An 18,397-nucleotide genomic window follows, 5' to 3' on the forward strand; every position below is an offset into this window, starting at 1 on the left:
ATTTAAAGACACGAGGCTTTAGTAGATTAATTATTTAAATGCATTCGATTCTGCCTTTATATGTAAATTAAATAAGGGTGCTAAATAATATAGAAAAAGGGAAAAAGAAACTAACTTGCACTCTTAGCACCTCCCCTACTAACAAATGATGCAAATGAACTGAGTGAATTCCCCTTAAAGGACTTCCCCAGCTGCTATAAATATAAATAGTTGTATAACAACAGTAACGAAAGGTATAACACTGAATTAACAATCTCAACTGCTATAAAAATGAACTTTTGTGCTTTTGTATAACAGTCAATTGAAGAGGACACGAAGCGCGTAGTACAGCGTTTATAAAGTTTTATGCTGTTATATTTTTCAATGAAAATGTGTTATTTCATATCGAATATAACAGATTTGCTATAATATTCAAATTATGGCTCCGTTCAACTAGCATACATCTGATTCTCATTTATAGCTCATACGCCATGTATACATAACTAACGTACAGCTGGGTAAATTACATTTATAGCTCATACGCCCTGTATAACACGTGTACGATTTCCCCTTTATGACTTTGCGAGGGGGGCACTAAATGAACCACTCGAGAATAAATATTTGCTGAAATAAAACGCAGGCTTTCTATCTTAGTTTGCTTACTTGCAATTTTATTGACTTCATGTGTTTGAATAGATCTCTTTAGTATCTGAATTTGCCTCTTATTACCTAAAGACCACTAAATCTGTTTTTCTGATTTCTGTTTATTATTTACTTAATGATTATACTTTTTGTGCGCTAAGCCAAACAAAAAGTTTACAGATTTCGAAGCATTGGAAATTCGATTCAGTTTCGTGATAATACTAAACTTATCATTTTGCGTTTCTGCCTCATGCACAAGCCAAAAGACAAGGACCTGTAAATATGTCCCAAGCTTTTTCAGCCCACTAACTCATAGACTGAGCGCTTACCTCGGAGGAGTTTCGGCCTTACTAATTGATAATGTTGCACTAACAGTTCGCTGGCAAAATATCGATACATATTCATTGTTTTGCTGCATGCAACGCCTTACTTTCATTCTTGTATACCTTATTGCTTACTCTAAAACACGAAACAATGGCTTAGATTACATATGAATTTCGCATTAGGAATTTACTGAATTTTGTTTAGGAATAATTTTGCATTAGGACTACCAAAATCGGGAAAGCATATTTTCCAAATTAAAGAGAACAACCAAACAGTGATTAGTGATTATAATAATTTCGTAGTTGCTTCTATCTAGCATTGTTTAAGTATTTCTTAAGTCTCTCATCCCTTGTTTCATCGGAAAATATATCAATGAAATATTTGTTTCAAAATTTATATAACTGAAAATATTTCGTAGGACTCAAACATTATGTAGAGGAATTCAAAATATATTTTTTTTGAACAACCAACTTGATTTTCGCTTGAGATCATACAGCTACAATCATGTGTTATTGCTTCGATTCGTAAGTGCGTTCCTTTTATTCCTACTGTGAGCAAATGAACATACTTAAATACTTAGGGTCAGTTAATTTGTTGAGCATTCTGATGATGGCCAAATGAAGTTGATAAACCGCACCGGAACACAACCAACTAAATTCTCAAACTAATTGGCACATAAATGAACCAAATGCCCCAATTTAAATGTTTCCAACAATGTCCATATCTCATTGGTACTCCACCCTGGCCACGGGCACGCCCAAATCATTGATCTCAAAGACAATCAGCTTCCGTTTCTTGCGGACATTGGCCGATGGAATCGATTGCTTGGGTGTCGTCGTGGTCTTTGTGGATGTGGTGACCGGGATGGATTGCTGCTGCTTCGTTGCCCCTCCTTTCGTTGTTGCCTTCGTCGTTGTTGTGGCTGTGGCAGTGGCCACTCCTTTGATTAAACTCTCATTCGTTGTTGCACCCAATTTTCTCTTCGGTTCCAGCAGTTTCGGATTTCCCTTGGGCTTCTCTTTAGTCTTATCATTAGTATTTTCCTCGGGTTTCTTCTTGGTAATTTCTACTGGTTTTTCCTGTGGATTCTCCTTGGTCTTGAGCAACGGTGGCAAAGCTGGAAGATCGCAACGCTGGCGGAGATGACGATACACTGCATCCACCCGCTGTACCAAGCGATTCACATACTTTGTGGTCGTTCGATCTACAATCGAAGGAGCCTTGATGCAGTCGTTGCCACCGAATTCACAAACCTACAGGGGAATAATAAATTTATAAAATACATCTTTTTTTGAGACTTTAGTTTATATACTGACCCGATAATGCTGCAGGATGGCCTCCTTTGGCGGTACGTTGAGGGATCCCTTGCCAGGTGCAAATTCCCACACGAAGTGGTTGCCCGCCTCGACAACTGCTTCCGGTTTACAGATGTACTTGGATCGTTGCTTCTGAGGATGCAGCTTATAGCGCCTGAATTCGTATAGGTACATAATATCCTTTTTGCTTTCCTTTTAGAGGTCACCTTACCTTCGTGTTTTACGTTGAGTGACTAGATTGGCCCGTACTCTGGCCAGTTGGTCATTACCACCCTCTATTCCAGAACTAGCCAGGCTGTCATCCGCAAACTGAAGATAGTAGAAGGCATTCTGGAAGGAATAGGCTCCTGTGTTGCGATTGCGAAAGCGCTGATTAAGTGATCTATATATAACAAAAGTAATTGTTACAAGTATTAATATAAGGAATGTAAACAAATTAAGTAAATATCTAACTTCATCTATATGTCCTTACCCAATGAGTTCATTCAACGTATCCGAGTAGCGTGGCACAATAAACTCGTCCAGATCCACCAGTGCCAGATACTTGTAGCGATACATGGTGCGGTAGAGGCAGTCGTTTAGGGCCGCAAAGAGTCCTTCGGTTCGAATCTCCTTCTGGCTACGCATGCGCAGATTCCACGGCAGGATGCTGACCGTGGGTCGTTGATATTGTGTCCTTAGAACACGGGGCGTGGCATTGTTGGCTGCCTCCGCTGGTGTGAGTGCTTCCAAATCGTGTGCGGTCAGATTTCCGGGCACCAGACCCTTTTGATAGTTCTCCAGGACGCAGGAGGCGTGTGGTCCCAAAGTGTGGTTGTAGAAGGTGAAGTGGGACACACCCAGCAGTGCATAGAACTCCAAGTACTCCATAAGATACAACGCCTGGTCGTAGTTGAAGTGCAAGGGTTTCACGCAGACGGCTATGCGATCGGGTATGTTATCGCCACTCGGCGGAGGATGACCCACTGGCGATCCTTTCTTGGCACTCGAATTACGCGCTCTGCTCGCCGCAAAGTCCGCATCCTGGTCGGTGTTTCGTAGAGTCAGCAAATTACCAGGCGGAGCACGCAAACGGGATACCACGCTCACGAAATGAGGAACTGACAGCGGTGGAGTTCGTACCGGGCACAGGATGAAACAGGCGCTGTATTTTAGATTCCAGTTCTCGCGAATAATCTAGAATGTTCAATTTTTGTTTGTATTATGAATCACGAGTAAGGGGTATAAAAAATATATCTATATTCGAACTGCATTCTTTTGTATTTCAAGACTATCAGTGCAACAATATCAATTGAATTTCTGTGCGGACGTGTGGAAAGTGCGGAATAAAGTGAAGGGCTCACCTTGACGCGAGCCATCACAGTGGCCGAGGAGTACTTGGCACGTGCCGTGGAGGAGCCCGCATCGGTGCCATTGCCAGCACTCGGTCCGTACCAGAATCGACACCACACCCGCTCCGGTCCCCGAGTCTTGGTGGCGCCCACCACTCGCACCAGGCGTGCTCCTTCGCGCCGGTCGAAGTAGGCGGAGTAGACAAAGAACTTGAAGCGGGTGCCGTTGACAACCTGCCAGGCGCCATCGATGGGCCGTGTGCCAAACGGGAAATGGGGCAGGGTCTCCTCCACCTTGTCCGGCAGCACCTGGCCCCAGGGTATGAGCGGTACATTGACGCCAAACGCTCCGGCTCCACCACCACCGCCACCGCCATTGAGAAGCATTCCGGCCAGGCGCTGACCATCGGCGCCTGCGGCTTCTGTGAAATTGGAAAATGCATGAGACATGCGGCGTATACGTAATGTCCCATTGTCGCAGCCATCTTCTTTGTCGCCCAGCCTTTTGTGCTGGGATTCTTACCTTGAATTTTCAATTTATTGTCGCGCAGCTGAACAAATCCTAATTTATTATCACTCAAAATGCTGGCATCCAATAGATCGTAGTCGTCCTGCAAATAGAATTTATTTATCAATCGAATGATGTGAATTGTAAAATGAAAGGGAACCTTTAACTATTTATTAGATAAGTATTTTATTTCTGTAGGTTTAAAGAAGAGAACAAATTTGATTCGAATTAGAAATATTTTACGGTGAATTAGAAAGTTTCCTAATTTGTAAATTAACTAACAAAATTCTTTGGTTAGTCATTCTTTTCTTCAGCCTGTCAAATAGCATATTTTGATATTCCCACCGCTTTTTTTAAGCCCTAATGAACGAGTTGGCCACTAAGCCGTTTGTGGGCCGATTTGCATAGTCCAACTTACCTTAACATTATCATAATCCGGCATCGAGTCGCCCATCCGTCCGCCCAGACTGGCACCGCCACCGCCGCCCGCCCTCATGGCCAACATGCCGCTGTGGGTGCGCTCGTCGATCATGAAGACCTGCGCGAAATGAAAGGCGGAGGAAAGTCCTTTGGTCAATTTGAAATTCAAGTGGCTTTCATCGTTTTGATTAAAATTTCTGTGCGAATTTACACTTGCAACTTAAAAATGTTAATCATTTCCGGCTAACTCTCTATGAACCATCCAAATTTTGCACCAGAATTGCGACTTGATAACGTTTAGTTCCATTCAATATCATAATATCAAAATATTTTGTTTATAACAAATCATTTCGGAGCTCTTCTTTGTCAATATTTATGGACATACCTCAGTTAGAATGATTAGTCCAAAGACGGCGAAGAAGGTGATGACGATAAGGAAGCTCATGCCTGATCTTTCCCTGGTGCCCCATTGCTTCTTGCCCCGCTTCATGGTGGGCGTGAGTGAGGTCCTGGATCCGTGGTGGTGATGGTGCTGCTGCTTCTGCTGATGCGGCTGCAGTTGCTGTTGCTGCTGCTGCTGTTGCAATTGGTGCTGATAGCAGGCGTGCGAGTGAACCTGCTGTCCGTAGGCGGATTGGTAGTGGCCCAGCAGCTGGGACGTGGAGCTGGCGGAGCCAACGGAGCCCCCCGGGGATTGCTGCTTGTACTGGGGGGGGCTCCGGCTATTCAGCATGTTGGAGTGCAGGGAGCGGGGGATTAGATTTCGGTCTCAGGGCGATACTTTTCCCTATGTTTCGTATAATTTTTGAACACTCATGTGCAGTTATTCATCGCTTATGTTATTGGCTTTCCAACTTAGTGCTATTCAATTTCCATTTTCTGGGCAAGCTTTATGCATTTTAAGGTTTTCGAACTGTTTATTTGCGAAGAAGCTAAGCAAAACAAATGGGAAATGGAGAGCGGCTCTTTTCAGAGAGCGGAAAGGAAAAGCCGTGAGCAAACGGAGATTGCGCTCTCAGGACACTTTTCCTTGCTGGCCAATTGGAAAGGAAAAATCAATAAAATCTGTGCAAAGATTGGCTTCAATTATTTTCTATAAAGCAGCTGGGAGTCCTTAAAAATGCCAATTATACATCCATATAATACTTTCTTTCAGCCGACTTTAGTTTCAAACGATGCTTTTATATTATTTTCACATATTGAAAGCAATCACTTTGGTTATCACCTTTTCAATGCAAATTTAATTAGCAACAAACTTTGATTCTTAAGCACTTATCGTTATACGCTCTGATTGTATCAAACTATATTCATAGTAAATATTGATTTGTTTTGTTTAGTTATTTATTTTTGGCATTTTATCCAACATTTTACTCGCGTCGACAACAGCAGGAAAACAATGCGGCACAGCTGAGTAGCTCAAGGCGAAGGACATGCGCACAGGACATTGAACGCCAACAGATGATATCGAACATTGCCAGATATTCGCAAAATTTGCTATCAGATATTATATATTATTTTTGAACTAAAATTTAAGCGAATACATTTAAAAAAAAAATTGGAAATTTTATTAAGACAACCATATTTTTTATTTGATTAAATATTTTTATAAAGATTCTTTAATAAATTGCATATCTAAAATATGTTAATTGGTTTTCTAAAATGATGTAGGCTTTAACGTAACTTATTTAAAACTATTTAAATGACTTTTTTTCACATCATCTTTTAAGATTACGAAGCAAGTTAATTGGAAGAATTTAAGAAAGTCAACTTGTAGGATACACACATAGTATAATCTTGCTTTAAGTGAACCAAAATCAAGATTGAGACCAGCAACGCTTATATTGAGACAAAGATTTCTCAATTCAATAGATTCAGTTTCCTGGGAAACTTTTCACCCAAGAATGGCTTCCAGTAGAATGGCCCCTCCACATGTCGATTATTTCCTGCCCGGACTGGACAAAAGAAATTAGCGGAAACAATAAAATTTGGCAAAACTTTCGAAAACCAATAAATTCCAAGTGTTTGGATATCAATTGGGAACAAATTGCAACAGGCAGAAGCTAAGAAAAAGAAACGAAAAGCGAGTGGGAGTGAAATGTGTGCTTGGCCAAATGCATATCTACATATTGACGCTCATTCATGGCATTCCACTTTTCACTTGATATTTTTGCAAAGGGAATTGCGGAGTTTGCAGGACAAATAACCAAAGAAAAAGGTGCTCAAGTGGCTGGGGCAAACAGTTTTGTTTGCTAAACTTTTGTCATTGAGTGCGTCCCCAACAATAGCAAAGCAATCGACTGGGAAACTAAATTCGGGCTGCAAGCTAACCTTAAGTTTCAGGAAGAACAAGCCAAACAACATTGTGGCAGAAAAATAAACATAAATTGAAGCCAAGTTAATTCTGAACAAACATGCAAAACATGGCCAAGATATATAGACTAGACTATTTATGGCTAAATTGAAGTTGTAATGTGGCAAGTAAGTAAATACGAGCGGAGGTAACGAAATACCATTCTATAATTAATTTCTAAATTAAATATCAGTATATGCATTGTTGGTCAGTTATTACGATGATTTACATATAATTGTGCAAATTGCCAAATAACCAGAGTCAACAAATAGATTGAAAAGCAGTGCTGCAAGTAACTGGCAATAAATACACAGCACAAGCCCAAGAAATCCCCAACCATTGCTGCCACTCGAGAACATCCCAGAATCCAGTGCTGCACCTCAAGTGAGATTAAATAAAACTGCAGGGAAAATTGAAATGAAAATTCGGCAAGGCAAACACAAATTCGAGACAAGTTATAGCAGCATCTATGAGATACTTTCCCCCCCCCCCCTCGTGCTGCAGCCCACCCTCCTTGGTTGCCAAAAAATATTTCATTTATACAGATAGAGAGAGCTCGCTTGCATATATTTGCCGGCAAGTGGGAACTTTCACGTCGAAACGGCGCTGTGGCAGCTTAAGTTACTACCCAGTCTACCCAACAACCAACTACCACTGCCCCAATCCCACTACCAATCCCACCGATATTGGCCAGGCGTAGGCAACTTAACTTTGATGAGTTTGCGAAGTGTTCCTGGGTGGTTGGGGAAAGGCAATAAGGTGAAGCGGACTTAACTTATCCACCTACTTGTGCGGTCGGGTGTGCTCAAAATGATGATTAAAATAACGAAAAGGATGACTCTTCCACGGCAGCCAAAGATATTAACATTGAAACTAATAAAGGTATAAGGACACACTCTAATTGAAAATCTCTAAAAAACTTCATGAACTTCATTCATGACTCTACTACTAATTTTCAAGGATATTTTCGAACTCGGTGTATAAAATATATTAGCAACATTGCATTGGATTTAAACACCATGGTAGTGCACCAGCAGATATCCGTAAAGAAGGACGACCAGCATGCTTCCAGGCATTTTATTAATTTCACTTCATTTTGATGCTCTTGTTATCCTGGGCAGAGGACGAGGACAATGATGTCTGGAAATGGCTGGCAGCACTGCGGGCGCACAACTGCCGGATGCGCGGGTTGTTTGGTAATTTCCTTAAAGGAAGTGCATGCAGTTGCAGGACCATAATAGGTTCCTCCGCGGGAACCATCCTTATCCTAGCCGCCGGCTGGAGCTGTCCGAAGTCCAAAGTTCACAGCCGGTTGGCTGGCCAGTGTGTGTCGGATTGTCAGCCGCTTTCCTGCTCGGCAATTTGACCGTGGAAAAATATGTGTGGCCAAAAATTTGCTACACACATTTCCGCAGCAATAAAAGAGCAGTCAGTACGCTTCCCAAATGATTAACCACTTTTGTGGTCGACACCAAGCCACAAACTCCAGCACATATGACCACAATAATCGATGGCTTAGGAAATGTGAAACAAATCTACAAGTTCAACTCTTTCAATAATTGGCTGATATAACTTTGCGCTCTGGAAAATTTGGAAAGTCTAGAAGATATACATTAGGCGAAAATCAATATGTATTTACTTGCACATCTTATGGCTTATTACTTGGAATAGTTACATTTCTGTATATTTATTAATGCTATTATTAAACATCTGTTCACTAACAGTATTAAGAATGAGAAGTAAAGACTGCTGTAGTCTATGTCTATGCCAACTTAAAAGTAATCGCATAGATATTAAGTAAGACAGCCATTTAAGTAGTGTGTGAAGTTTTTGCAATTGAGCACCATCTCCTATAAAGCGTTGAAGTTTTGGAATAAGTACACATTATGGCGCTAACCGATTGTGAAGCAGTGCAGCAGGAAGTGCAGTGGCGCCCCAAAGACCATTAAGGCCAGGATGAATCGGAAGCACAATTAGGCTGAGTGCCAGGGGCGTGGGCCGTGTTAAATGCCACAAAAATTCGCCCTAAATTAGAGCTGAAACAGGAAGGGAAAACCATCAAATGCAGAGACCACAAGTCTGAGACGATTCCGACATAAATTCAATAGAACGATGGCAATAAGTGCATTAGCAGCATATTTCACAGATTGGCAGACACGTCGCTAGATGTGGTTCCGTGGCCAGTCGAGGAGCATTCAGGAATCGAGCAGCCAGCCAAGCACACCAGACCAGACCAGACCAGACCAGACCAGACCACACCAGACCAGAACAGTCCGGAATAGTCCAAAAGCAGCCAGACGATGGCCAAGACCAAGCAGTAAGCCACAAATTGCATGAGATCATAAATATTTCAAGCATAAAGTACAAAATATGCAAAAGTTTCCTATTTTTCTTTAACGTTCTGTTCGCTTTGGCTATTGCCATTCCCATTGCCAATGCCACTGCATTCGGATGCAGTGCAGCCAATTTATCCTTTTTAGCCAGACAATTTTCACACTCGGTCATCAACAAATTGTATGTTCTAGCTTGACTGCGCTAGCTAATAATTTTAATAATTGTCAACTTAATTATTGGATAATTCTCTTACAATCATAATGTACAAGTTAAATGCTTTCATTAAAATCAAATGTATGTTAAAAAAATCAATATCAATATTAGCCAATATTAGTTGTTAAAAATAAGCTATAACAAACGTTTTAAATTTTTTTTGTTCATCTAAAAAAGAAAATATGTTTATACTCATATAAAAGGTATCCTTTTCGTCCTTTTTTAAATCGCTGCTGGCTGCACCAACTGCTGCTGGCTGTGGTCCATTGCAGTTGCCCAGATACGAAGGACGTCAAACGGAGTAAGAAAAATATATTGCTAAATTCTCGCACAGGAAACAGCAGCAGGAGCAGCAGCAGCAACAGCCAGCGGGTGGACAGGACTCTTCCGTGGTCCCTATTCCCTAGTCCGCCATCCTTCGTCCTCCGTCCACCGTCCACCGTTCGAATCCAAGTCCAGTGTCCGCTGTCCGTTGTCCGGCACGTGCACTACGCCAAAATGGCAAACGGAAGTTCAAAAGAGCAAAGAGCATGTAACGATATTTCGGTTCCCTTTTCAGCCATTCCGCATGGCCCTACGATTGCGGGCAACAAATTTGCAATAAGCTATTTTTCAATTTTCAATTTAGGCACCAAGGCGGGTGGACAAGGATATGCAAAGCGGCGACCACATATCGCCGAGCCATAATTCAACGCGAGTTGCCACAATCGCATTCGACCCAAAGGACAAATGAGAGTCCTGCGAGTGACCCAAACCGTCAGTCAGGCGTAAAGCGCTAATAATTAACAGCGATTCTGCTTTACCGACGAACTAAGCACCCATCGACATGGAAGCTTTATTTACGAATCCGTCCAGAAGGTAATTCTAAAACTTATTTTTTAGATTTTCCGACATCAGCAGAACATCCAAACTGATTCCCATGATGCACGCCACGCATGGAAATAATGGAAGCAGATGCTTCTTCTAAAATCTCTGAACTTATTAGGAAGAAGACAGAGTGCAGTCCACATGCACAATGTCTTCCTTGTAAGACTCTTTCCTGGAGTTTATATTGAAGCAATTGACCATCAGCAGGCAAAGAAGTTGGGTGTCCATGGAGGCCACTCAAAGTAGGAACACTACTGAAGTGACAAAGCCTTGCCGATAGTCATGGGTCAGTAGAAGTTTATTATATTACATATCTGATAATCTGATCAGGAAAGCTGGTCACGAAAGCTGCTTAAAGTCCATCGAAATGAAATATTACTACCTTATACCATAGGTAACACGAAACACATTCATGTGTTTGATAATGGATTCAATGTTTTATTAGTTTCTCAATAATTGTTTCACACCATGTAGTGTCGTATATCAAGATTGCGTTCCCTTAGCTTCAAATCGATCCACTGCCGGTACAACTTGACGTTTGTGTAAATTCCAAGAAGTTGCGGGCCATCGCAGCGAGCCGTGCGGGTCAAAAGACCGGCCAGGTGGAAACGATCATCGTGACCGGAAAGAGGACACATCAGCGGCACAGCGGTCATGTCCACATCACCGCAGACGAAGTCACCCTTGTCGCCGCCGGCACACAGCAGGCTATCGTTGTGGGCGTGGCGTCGCCCCAAGAGGGACAATCGCAACTTGGTCCTGCATTGATCGGGTGGTAGGACGTAGAGTGTCCAACGCTTGGGCAGGATTGCAGCTCTACCAAAATCACTCCTCTGCCAACCGGACACATAGCACTGGCTGTAGTTGTACATTATTCGCGGAGGCGGCAAGCAAATGGGCTGTACATTAGGAGCCAGCTGGAAAGGTTTCTCCTTGTCCACCAGAAGTATCGCTATGTTGTGGGCCAATGGCATTTGAGTGTAATTGGGATGCACTAATGTCTCAACAACCGATCTTTGCTGGTGCGGCTGGGGCTCCAGCTCCACGGCGGCATCCCATTCCCCGGCCAACAGACGAACCTTCTCCATTTCCGAATTCTGAACGCAGTGCGCGGTGGTGATCACCGCCAGCGGAGTGATAAGTGCTCCACTGCAGAGATAAGTATCCGACCCGTAGACCGCCACCAACCAGGGAAACTCCCCGAACTTGGCCTCTTGCTGTTTATATCCCAGCGGTCGAAGGTAGTACCAGAGATCATGGCGTCCTCCACACGGGCAGCTCATCATCTCCTCTGGAATTTTCGGAGTCGGGAGCTGTTGGTATAAAAGTTCGACTTTTAAAAACTTATTGATTTGATTTTACTTCAGGCAATTAAATGAAATTAAGTTAAATATAACAACAGTGTTAAGTGCTTGGCCGCTAGAAACTGAAAAACAAACGAATTTTTTTCGTAATATGGGTAAAATATATCATACAAATTTAAATTGTCAGCTAGCATAAAAAAATGGTTGATTTCTTTGCATCAGGTAGGGAATAAAAGAATTTTTTCGATAAATCGCTTTATTTTTTTGACCGGTTGTAACCAGTTAATCATTAAATGTGGCTGCAATTCAGAAAGCCAACCGGTTTAAAATCCAAAAGGTATTAAATTTAAGAGCGTCGAATCAAGGATTGTTTGTTTTTTTATTTGATTTAATTCCAATGCGATTTAAACCATTTTTTTAGTCAAGTTTTTGATACCGCATTCCGGAAAACTTTATGAAAATCGTAACTTTTTCAATACTCACTTTATCGGGGATATTACAGCACTTTTCCATATAGTGACAATTCTCATCCAAAGTCGTTCTGCTGCGATCCGGATAGAATTTTCCGTCCACCATTAAGCCCTCGTTGCACTGCTCGTAGGGAACGCAATGCTTTTCCGGTCCGCAGACTTTGGATGCCGCTATGGAGGGCACTAGGGAGCCTAGAAGACAGATGACCACAATCCGATAGAAGCACATATCCGAGGATTCCGATTCCGATTCCGTCCCTGAACAGGTGCCTTCGCCTTGCACTTGAACTGCGCAACTGGGCGACCGATGGCTTTTATAGCCTCGCCAAAGTTCAAGCCGTACACACCGATTTGATTGGGCAAAAAATAGATTGCGATCCATTAAAGTGCTAAAAATAGTCGACATTGTGCTGGGAAAAAAGGGGCTGGACCTGGACAATATGACAATTGGTTTCGGCGGCAATGCACTGAGAAAATATAATCACAGTTTATAATACATTCTAGGCCAGCAAATGGTATTTGCAGTTATTGGTTCTAGCAAAAGATAGATTTGATAGATAGTTCTGTCCTTAAAGATACTTTGTGAAGTTGTCCCTTGGAAAGGGTATCCACTCTATGCCCAATTACGCAGATGTATCTGGCACTTTCCTTAGTCTGCCGCCACTTACACGTATCCATATCTATTACATTCGAATGGGACTGAAAGTGGGGGAGGATGCGGATCAGCTGTGCACTGGCTTAGGGATTGTGTCATATCTTAATGTACAATCGTCGCCTAAGTGCACGTAAATTGAATAAAATTTCGACAAAGTTTAATACACCAGACATGCACATGCACACAACACTCTGAGGAAAATGAGGTGGCGACAAGATGGCTTGGGTTTTTCCGGGCAGAAATCTGCAGTTTGCCTGCCATTCGATAGACAACACCCAGCTTTCAGCATCTGGACAAATGTATATATATATATATATATTTGATGCACCGACTTGTTTAGCTGAGATTTACGCAACTTAAGCAGATTGTCAACAGGAATTGTGAGGTATGAGTTCGAATCGAGGACCCTGAGGTGGGCGAACAAGAATGCCAGGAGGAGAGTACATGCGTCAAATGTGTAGAAAGTTAACGTGTCCTGTGCCTGCCTGCTGGTCCTGTGCGAAACTTAATTTGTTCCATCGTGTTGCAACACTTCTGAACAGATGTTATCCTCGAGGAAATGAATCCTGTTATTGTTGCTGGCCGTCCACTTAAAACAGATTTATGAACATGTCACACCCTCTTCACTCGCCATCGATTCCCCCTTGCGGTGGCAAATATTCAATTATTATGAAAATTTATTATTCAACCAATTGTGCTGGGCGGATCGGAAGTTCATTTTGCATGAATGGGATCAAAACTGTTTGTAAATTGTGCTGTGCATCCGTATGAATCGCTTTTTATGCGCCAATAATACATATACCAACCGCAAAATGCCATCATCAAAGGATGGTTCTTATGCAATTTGCAATCACAATTTAAATAGATAAAGTATAAGCAATTGCATTAACATATTAATATATAGCATTAATCGAATCCTTGTGGTGTGAATTAAATGCCAGTCATAAAAAATTCGAATTTTAAGAAAATTTAATTGTGACTATATGAATGCTTCCATGCCAATAATACAGTTCCATATATTAAATATAATTCAGAGAATTAAACATATTAAATTAGTCTAACCACAGTAACTTTAAGCATTGATAAGTGTCACTAAAATGGCATTTAACATTTGAGTATTATTTCTGCAACTTTTTAAACTCATTCTCAGTTTTTTGTCTCAATTGAGTGTTTTGATTGAGTGGGTGTTTTTAACTCTCTTAGCTGCATATTCCTCCCTTAAATGCAGTTTTTTTTAGCTCAACTACCAATTGAGTGAATGTTAACGGAATGTTAACTGCAATCTCAAGACTCAAGCGCAGTTCTGAGTGAGTCAAATATGTGGCTTTGAGTGGAACAGACTAAGCTCATAAGAGTCATGAGCAGTATTTTGACGATTCTTTTGCCCAACCATGATATAAAATAATAATGACATATTTATTTTCAAAATGTTGGTATAATAATAAGCTATTAACTATCAAATAGCTATTGATATACATTCGTTTTCCCCATTCTCTGCTCGAAAAAATATAGTTTTGAAATTTGAAAGCTGGAATTGTTAGCCCATCAAAATGCTAAATTACTTAGTTCTTTCTGTACCTGGTAATTAAATAAACTTTGTGATTCGTATTTGATTTTACATATACTACGTTTGCTTTTATTTCAACTCAGATCAGAGGATAGCTTGAACATAAAATGGCCTACAAGCAATAGTATTTTAAGTCGTAATTGTAACTACTAAAAGATTAGGGGATTACATTTAGTACATGTCTTATACGGATTTTATTTGAGTAGAAATTAGTCAAGGCAACACGGAACTATCGTAAATTTCAACTATTCTAGAAAATTGAAATATTTAAGCATAGTAACGGTGCTCTCGAAACTAAACAAAAGGGCTTTAACATTGTAAAATAGAAAAATATAGCATGGAAACTTTCGTGTGTATAGACGTATTATAAAACCAGCATAAGACATGCCTATTGTGGATGTGTTATCTTATACTGCCTTATAAGGAAGTAGTATGATGCGAAGCGCTCCCCCTTCTTCATCGTCCCTCAGAGCACTAAGTCCAAATTAATCTTCCTCATCCTGTCCCAATCCCAGTCGCTGCCACTAGACGCTTTGTCACAGAGTGTCGTTGAACAAGCGCTTGGCCTTGTAGCTCGGATGAATCGGTCCCGGTATCCAGTGTGGCTTAAGGGCACTCTTACCGGGCAACCGATTCGCGTCGTAGGGCACCTGCGGAGACAGCTTCAGCTGGCGGTAGTAATCGCTCTTGGGGTAGATGCAGTTGCTCTTAGTCACGATCCGCACATGCTTGCCACTGCCCGTTTGTGGAGTCGCAAACTCTGCGCGCGCAGGCTGTTTGGGTGTGGACTGCGGCAGCTTACTGTTGGCCTGCTTCACTTGCAGTTTTCGAGAGGGAACAAAGATGTCCTGCTCACCGTCCTCTAAAGGGGCATCCCATCCGTTGGTCGGAGCATCATCATCAACACCGGCAGCCTTCGTTTTGGGAGTCGGCTTGGCCTTGGACTGTCCCTCCACCTTAGGTGTGGGCTTGGGCTGCTCGTCTGTCTTCGGCTTCGACTGCTCCTCCTTCGTCTTGGAGTGGTCCAATTTCTTGCGCTTCGCAGGCTCTTCTTTTTCTGCCTTCAAGGTCGGTTGATCCTCTATCTTGGGCTTGGACTGGTCATTCTTCGGCTTAAGCTGGCTTTTCTTCTTCACCTTCGTCTGGTCATCTTTGTTCTGCTGTGGCGGTTCTTCCTTTTTTGCTTTCTTCGACTTGGGCTCGGCCTCCTTGACCTCCTCTACTACCCATGCGTTGTTTATGCTAGAACGCACCTTTGCATTGTAATTCACCTTCTTCTGCAGCTCAGGAGGCAGAGCCTTGCTAATAACCTCATCGTAGTTGTGCTCGTCCACCTCCTCAAAGTTAATGGACTGCAGTAGGCGTTTGCGTTTGGATTTGTTGAGCTTCTTCAGTTTTCTTCCGGTTGCAAAGACCTCGTCCTCCATCTTATCTAAGGCAGCCACTTTTTGCTCCACCATTTCGGACAGAGTTTGTCCCTCCACCTTTGGCATTGTCCTCACGCCAAGTGGAAACTCTCCTCTCTGGTAAGTCTCAAAGATCTGGATAAGTTTGCGCAATCCCTTGCGTCTCTTGCTGTTAAAATCGTTGGTGCGTAGCTGCGTCTGCAGCTCATCTAGTACGCAATCAGCGTTGAGCGGCAGCTCCGGCATGTGAACGTCCACGTTGCCCGCTCGGGGATCCAAGGATGTGGCCCGCGGCTGCTCCTCCTCGGCGTTGACCTCGTCATCCTCCTCGTCAAATCCAGAATCTAGTTTCTCAATGTCATCAATGGAGGCGGTGGGGAAACCCATCTGCTTCCAGGCATTGTACTTTTCGCTGTACTGTCGTCCTAAGTCGCTCTGGTACATCAGATGATAGAGTACCCTTGTGCGGCACTGTGCCACTAGCTTAGCATCGCGTTGTGTAGCAATGTAGGTGACAAACGGACGCAAGAACATATTAACCTGAGCAGCAGTGATCTCACCATTGGCCGCCTTGGCCAGCTCCTCAAAGAAAACATCTAGGTAGTGCATGGTCATGCCGCGAGACTTAGGCTGCTCCGACATCACAGAAAGCTGCATGCTGCTGTTGAATGCGGCTATCAGGTCCGCATTCCAGTTGTTCTGTTTGAGGAATCTCAGTAGATAACGCACCATGCGGCGGGTGAGCATCAGGAATTTGTCCATGCGCCACTGATCTATGCCAAAGTACTCCTGGCACATTGTGCGCATAAACGCACTAAAGTAGGCCAGACTGCAGGCCGTATTACCGCCGAAGCTGTCCACCATTTGAGCCAACTTCTCGGCCAGCTCCTCCTGCACCAGCGGCTTATCCGACATCCACATGGTGTAGTACAATCCCTTCCAGATGCGCATGAAGTCGTCCTCGTTGAAGGGAAAGGAGCTACCGGCACGCGCCTTGAACCACTTGCGCAAAATGCGGATCTGGCGATTACGCTCCACCACATCGTTGCAGGCAAGAGCACGTATAATTTTCACCTCCTGGGCGACCACCATCAGCTCCTTGGCCACCTTCGGCTGTGAAGCGTCCTCCTCCTGCTCGACCTGGATTTCGGCCGCCTCGGCGTTGCGCTTAACTGGCTTCTTGCGCGTCACCATTATCCGGCTAATTCAACTTTTAGTTGCGAAAAATAAGTGAGCTGTGTATATTGAATACGGTACGGCACGACCGCACGTGTTGCCGTTCGATGTTGCCAGATGTTGAAACGACATTTTCTCCAAATTTCGTCCAACAGCTCTAAATGCATGAGCTGTACTGAAAATGACAACAAAAACTCAAGCTAATGAAATAATTTTCAAAGAATAAAATAAAGAAAAAAAGAATAATAAAAAGAATATTTAAATTGCTAGTTTTGATACTTCATGAAACGCTTGCTTTATACATTTTAATACAATTTTATATATTTTTAGCCATTTATAGGTTGTTATTTTATAGCTACCAGCGCTGACTTCTTTACGGAAAGTGGCAACTCTCTTCCACAGCTGATAATTCGGTCTGCTTTTTGTAAATTTTGCTTGTCCAGCAAATTTAGTTAAATAATTCAAAGAAATCATGCCCGTGGTGAACGTGTCGGCTGCCGAGGAGTACCAGAAGTACATTAATGCGGATAAGACGACCGTAGCTCTATTCGCCGCCGAATGGGCAGAGCAATGCGGTCAGGTGAAAGACGCGCTGGAGGAGCTGGCCAAGATTACTGGCGAAAAACTGCAGTTCATCAGCCTAAACGCTGAACAATTTCCCGAGATTTCCATGAAACATCAGGTACGCTCGTATTTATTTTATGAAAATATAACAGTAGTTCCTCATTCATTTGCGATGCCACCAGATCGAGGCCGTGCCCACAGTCATATTCTTCGCCAAGGGCTCCGCCGTTGACCGTGTCGATGGTGTAGACATCGCCGCCATAAGCGCCAAATCCAAAAAGTTGGCCGAAAACGCAAGCAGCGCGGCGGCAACAGGACAAACGTTGGAGGAACGCCTAAAGGCCCTAATCAATACAGCTCCGCTGATGATATTCATGAAGGGCGACCGAAATGGACCGCGTTGCGGATTCTCCAAGCAGCTCATCGGCATTGTGAACGAAACCAAGTATGCAAATTGATCATCAGTTGTATTTGATTTCAAGTTATAAACGAAAATATCCTTCGATAGCTTGCCGTACGAGACATTTGACATCCTCGGCGACGAAGAAGTGCGTCAAGGCCTGAAAACCTACTCCGACTGGCCCACATATCCCCAGGTTTACGTCAAGGGTGAACTTATCGGCGGACTCGATATTATTAAGGAACTGCTGGCGAACAATGAGCTCGAGTCCACGCTAAAGGGCTAATTCCATCGGATTGCATCTACTCCTACAGACACCATAAACCAGAAACAAATTTTTAGCTAGATCCTTAGACTTTTTAATGGTTTAATAAAGGATTTTTGCTACATTCTGGTATTATTTTATTCATCGAAATTTTTAATAACAATTGTATTAAAGCAAATGTGCTATAGGTCATCCATAAGACATCTTACACGGGCTTCAATGGTGTCACCATAAATGTTTACAAACTTAACGACATAAATATAGCTAGAAATTTGTAAGAACTTTTTTATACACCAGCCCTGGTTT

At 42.7% G+C, this 18,397-nt stretch overlaps 4 protein-coding genes across 5 annotated transcripts, besides 1 other annotated feature; 1 reads left to right on the forward strand and 3 right to left on the reverse strand.

Annotated features, from left to right (window-relative positions):
* Positions 1 to 626: 626 nt before the first annotated feature.
* Positions 627 to 5,877, reverse strand: CG9395 (uncharacterized protein). Of its 2 annotated transcripts, NM_001169502.2 has the most exons (9): positions 5,746 to 5,877; positions 4,906 to 5,452; positions 4,519 to 4,638; positions 4,116 to 4,203; positions 3,605 to 4,014; positions 2,734 to 3,437; positions 2,473 to 2,643; positions 2,262 to 2,415; positions 627 to 2,198 (listed from the first exon to the last, which is right to left on the reverse strand). In NM_001169502.2, the coding sequence occupies exons 2-9, from the start codon at positions 5,251 to 5,253 to the stop codon at positions 1,671 to 1,673; spliced, it is 2,523 nt and encodes an 840-aa protein (NP_001162973.2). In that variant the 5' UTR covers positions 5,254 to 5,452; positions 5,746 to 5,877; the 3' UTR covers positions 627 to 1,670. The 2 variants fall into 2 exon arrangements, with proteins under 2 accessions (NP_001162973.2, NP_609639.2); NM_135795.3 differs by having other exon boundaries at positions 4,906 to 5,877.
* A 4,827-nt stretch (positions 5,878 to 10,704) lies between these two features.
* Positions 10,705 to 12,369, reverse strand: CG9377 (uncharacterized protein). Its single transcript, NM_135796.3, has 2 exons — positions 12,072 to 12,369; positions 10,705 to 11,597 (listed from the first exon to the last, which is right to left on the reverse strand). The coding sequence occupies exons 1-2, from the start codon at positions 12,285 to 12,287 to the stop codon at positions 10,746 to 10,748; spliced, it is 1,068 nt and encodes a 355-aa protein (NP_609640.1). The 5' UTR covers positions 12,288 to 12,369; the 3' UTR covers positions 10,705 to 10,745.
* Positions 12,370 to 14,111: 1,742 nt separating this feature from the next.
* Nnp-1 lies at positions 14,112 to 16,993 on the reverse strand. Its single transcript, NM_143719.3, has one exon. It carries the CDS (start codon positions 16,878 to 16,880, stop codon positions 14,817 to 14,819), a length of 2,064 nt encoding a protein of 687 aa, NP_651976.1. The 5' UTR covers positions 16,881 to 16,993; the 3' UTR covers positions 14,112 to 14,816.
* Positions 14,212 to 14,259: a mobile genetic element.
* Positions 16,994 to 17,250: 257 nt separating the features above from the next.
* Grx3 (Glutaredoxin 3) lies at positions 17,251 to 18,214 on the forward strand. Its single transcript, NM_135797.3, has 3 exons — positions 17,251 to 17,544; positions 17,609 to 17,871; positions 17,935 to 18,214. The coding sequence occupies exons 1-3, from the start codon at positions 17,335 to 17,337 to the stop codon at positions 18,110 to 18,112; spliced, it is 651 nt and encodes a 216-aa protein (NP_609641.1). The 5' UTR covers positions 17,251 to 17,334; the 3' UTR covers positions 18,113 to 18,214.
* The last annotated feature ends 183 nt before the right edge of the window (positions 18,215 to 18,397 follow it).

The sequence above is a fragment of the Drosophila melanogaster genome, chromosome 2L, assembly GCF_000001215.4.
Source record: "Drosophila melanogaster chromosome 2L".
In the NCBI taxonomy this organism is placed as follows: domain Eukaryota; kingdom Metazoa; phylum Arthropoda; class Insecta; order Diptera; family Drosophilidae; genus Drosophila; species Drosophila melanogaster.

Excerpts from the sequence above, each read along its gene's own strand:
- CG9395 (NM_001169502.2), bottom strand. The coding sequence starts at position 5,253 with ATGCTGAATAGCCGGAGCCCCCCCCAGTACAAGCAGCAATCCCCGGGG. Across the intron at positions 4,639-4,905 it reads GACTAATCATTCTAACTGAG|GTCTTCATGATCGACGAGCG; the intron begins GTATGTCCATAA and ends CATTTCGCGCAG. Across the intron at positions 2,416-2,472 it reads ACTCAACGTAAAACACGAAG|GCGCTATAAGCTGCATCCTC; the intron begins GTAAGGTGACCT and ends ATACGAATTCAG.
- CG9377 (NM_135796.3), bottom strand. The coding sequence starts at position 12,287 with ATGTGCTTCTATCGGATTGTGGTCATCTGTCTTCTAGGCTCCCTAGTG. Across the intron at positions 11,598-12,071 it reads GCTGTAATATCCCCGATAAA|CTCCCGACTCCGAAAATTCC; the intron begins GTGAGTATTGAA and ends TTATACCAACAG.
- Nnp-1 (NM_143719.3), bottom strand. The coding sequence starts at position 16,880 with ATGGTGACGCGCAAGAAGCCAGTTAAGCGCAACGCCGAGGCGGCCGAA.
- Grx3 (NM_135797.3), top strand. The coding sequence starts at position 17,335 with ATGCCCGTGGTGAACGTGTCGGCTGCCGAGGAGTACCAGAAGTACATT. Across the intron at positions 17,545-17,608 it reads AGATTTCCATGAAACATCAG|ATCGAGGCCGTGCCCACAGT; the intron begins GTACGCTCGTAT and ends CGATGCCACCAG. Across the intron at positions 17,872-17,934 it reads GGCATTGTGAACGAAACCAA|CTTGCCGTACGAGACATTTG; the intron begins GTATGCAAATTG and ends ATCCTTCGATAG.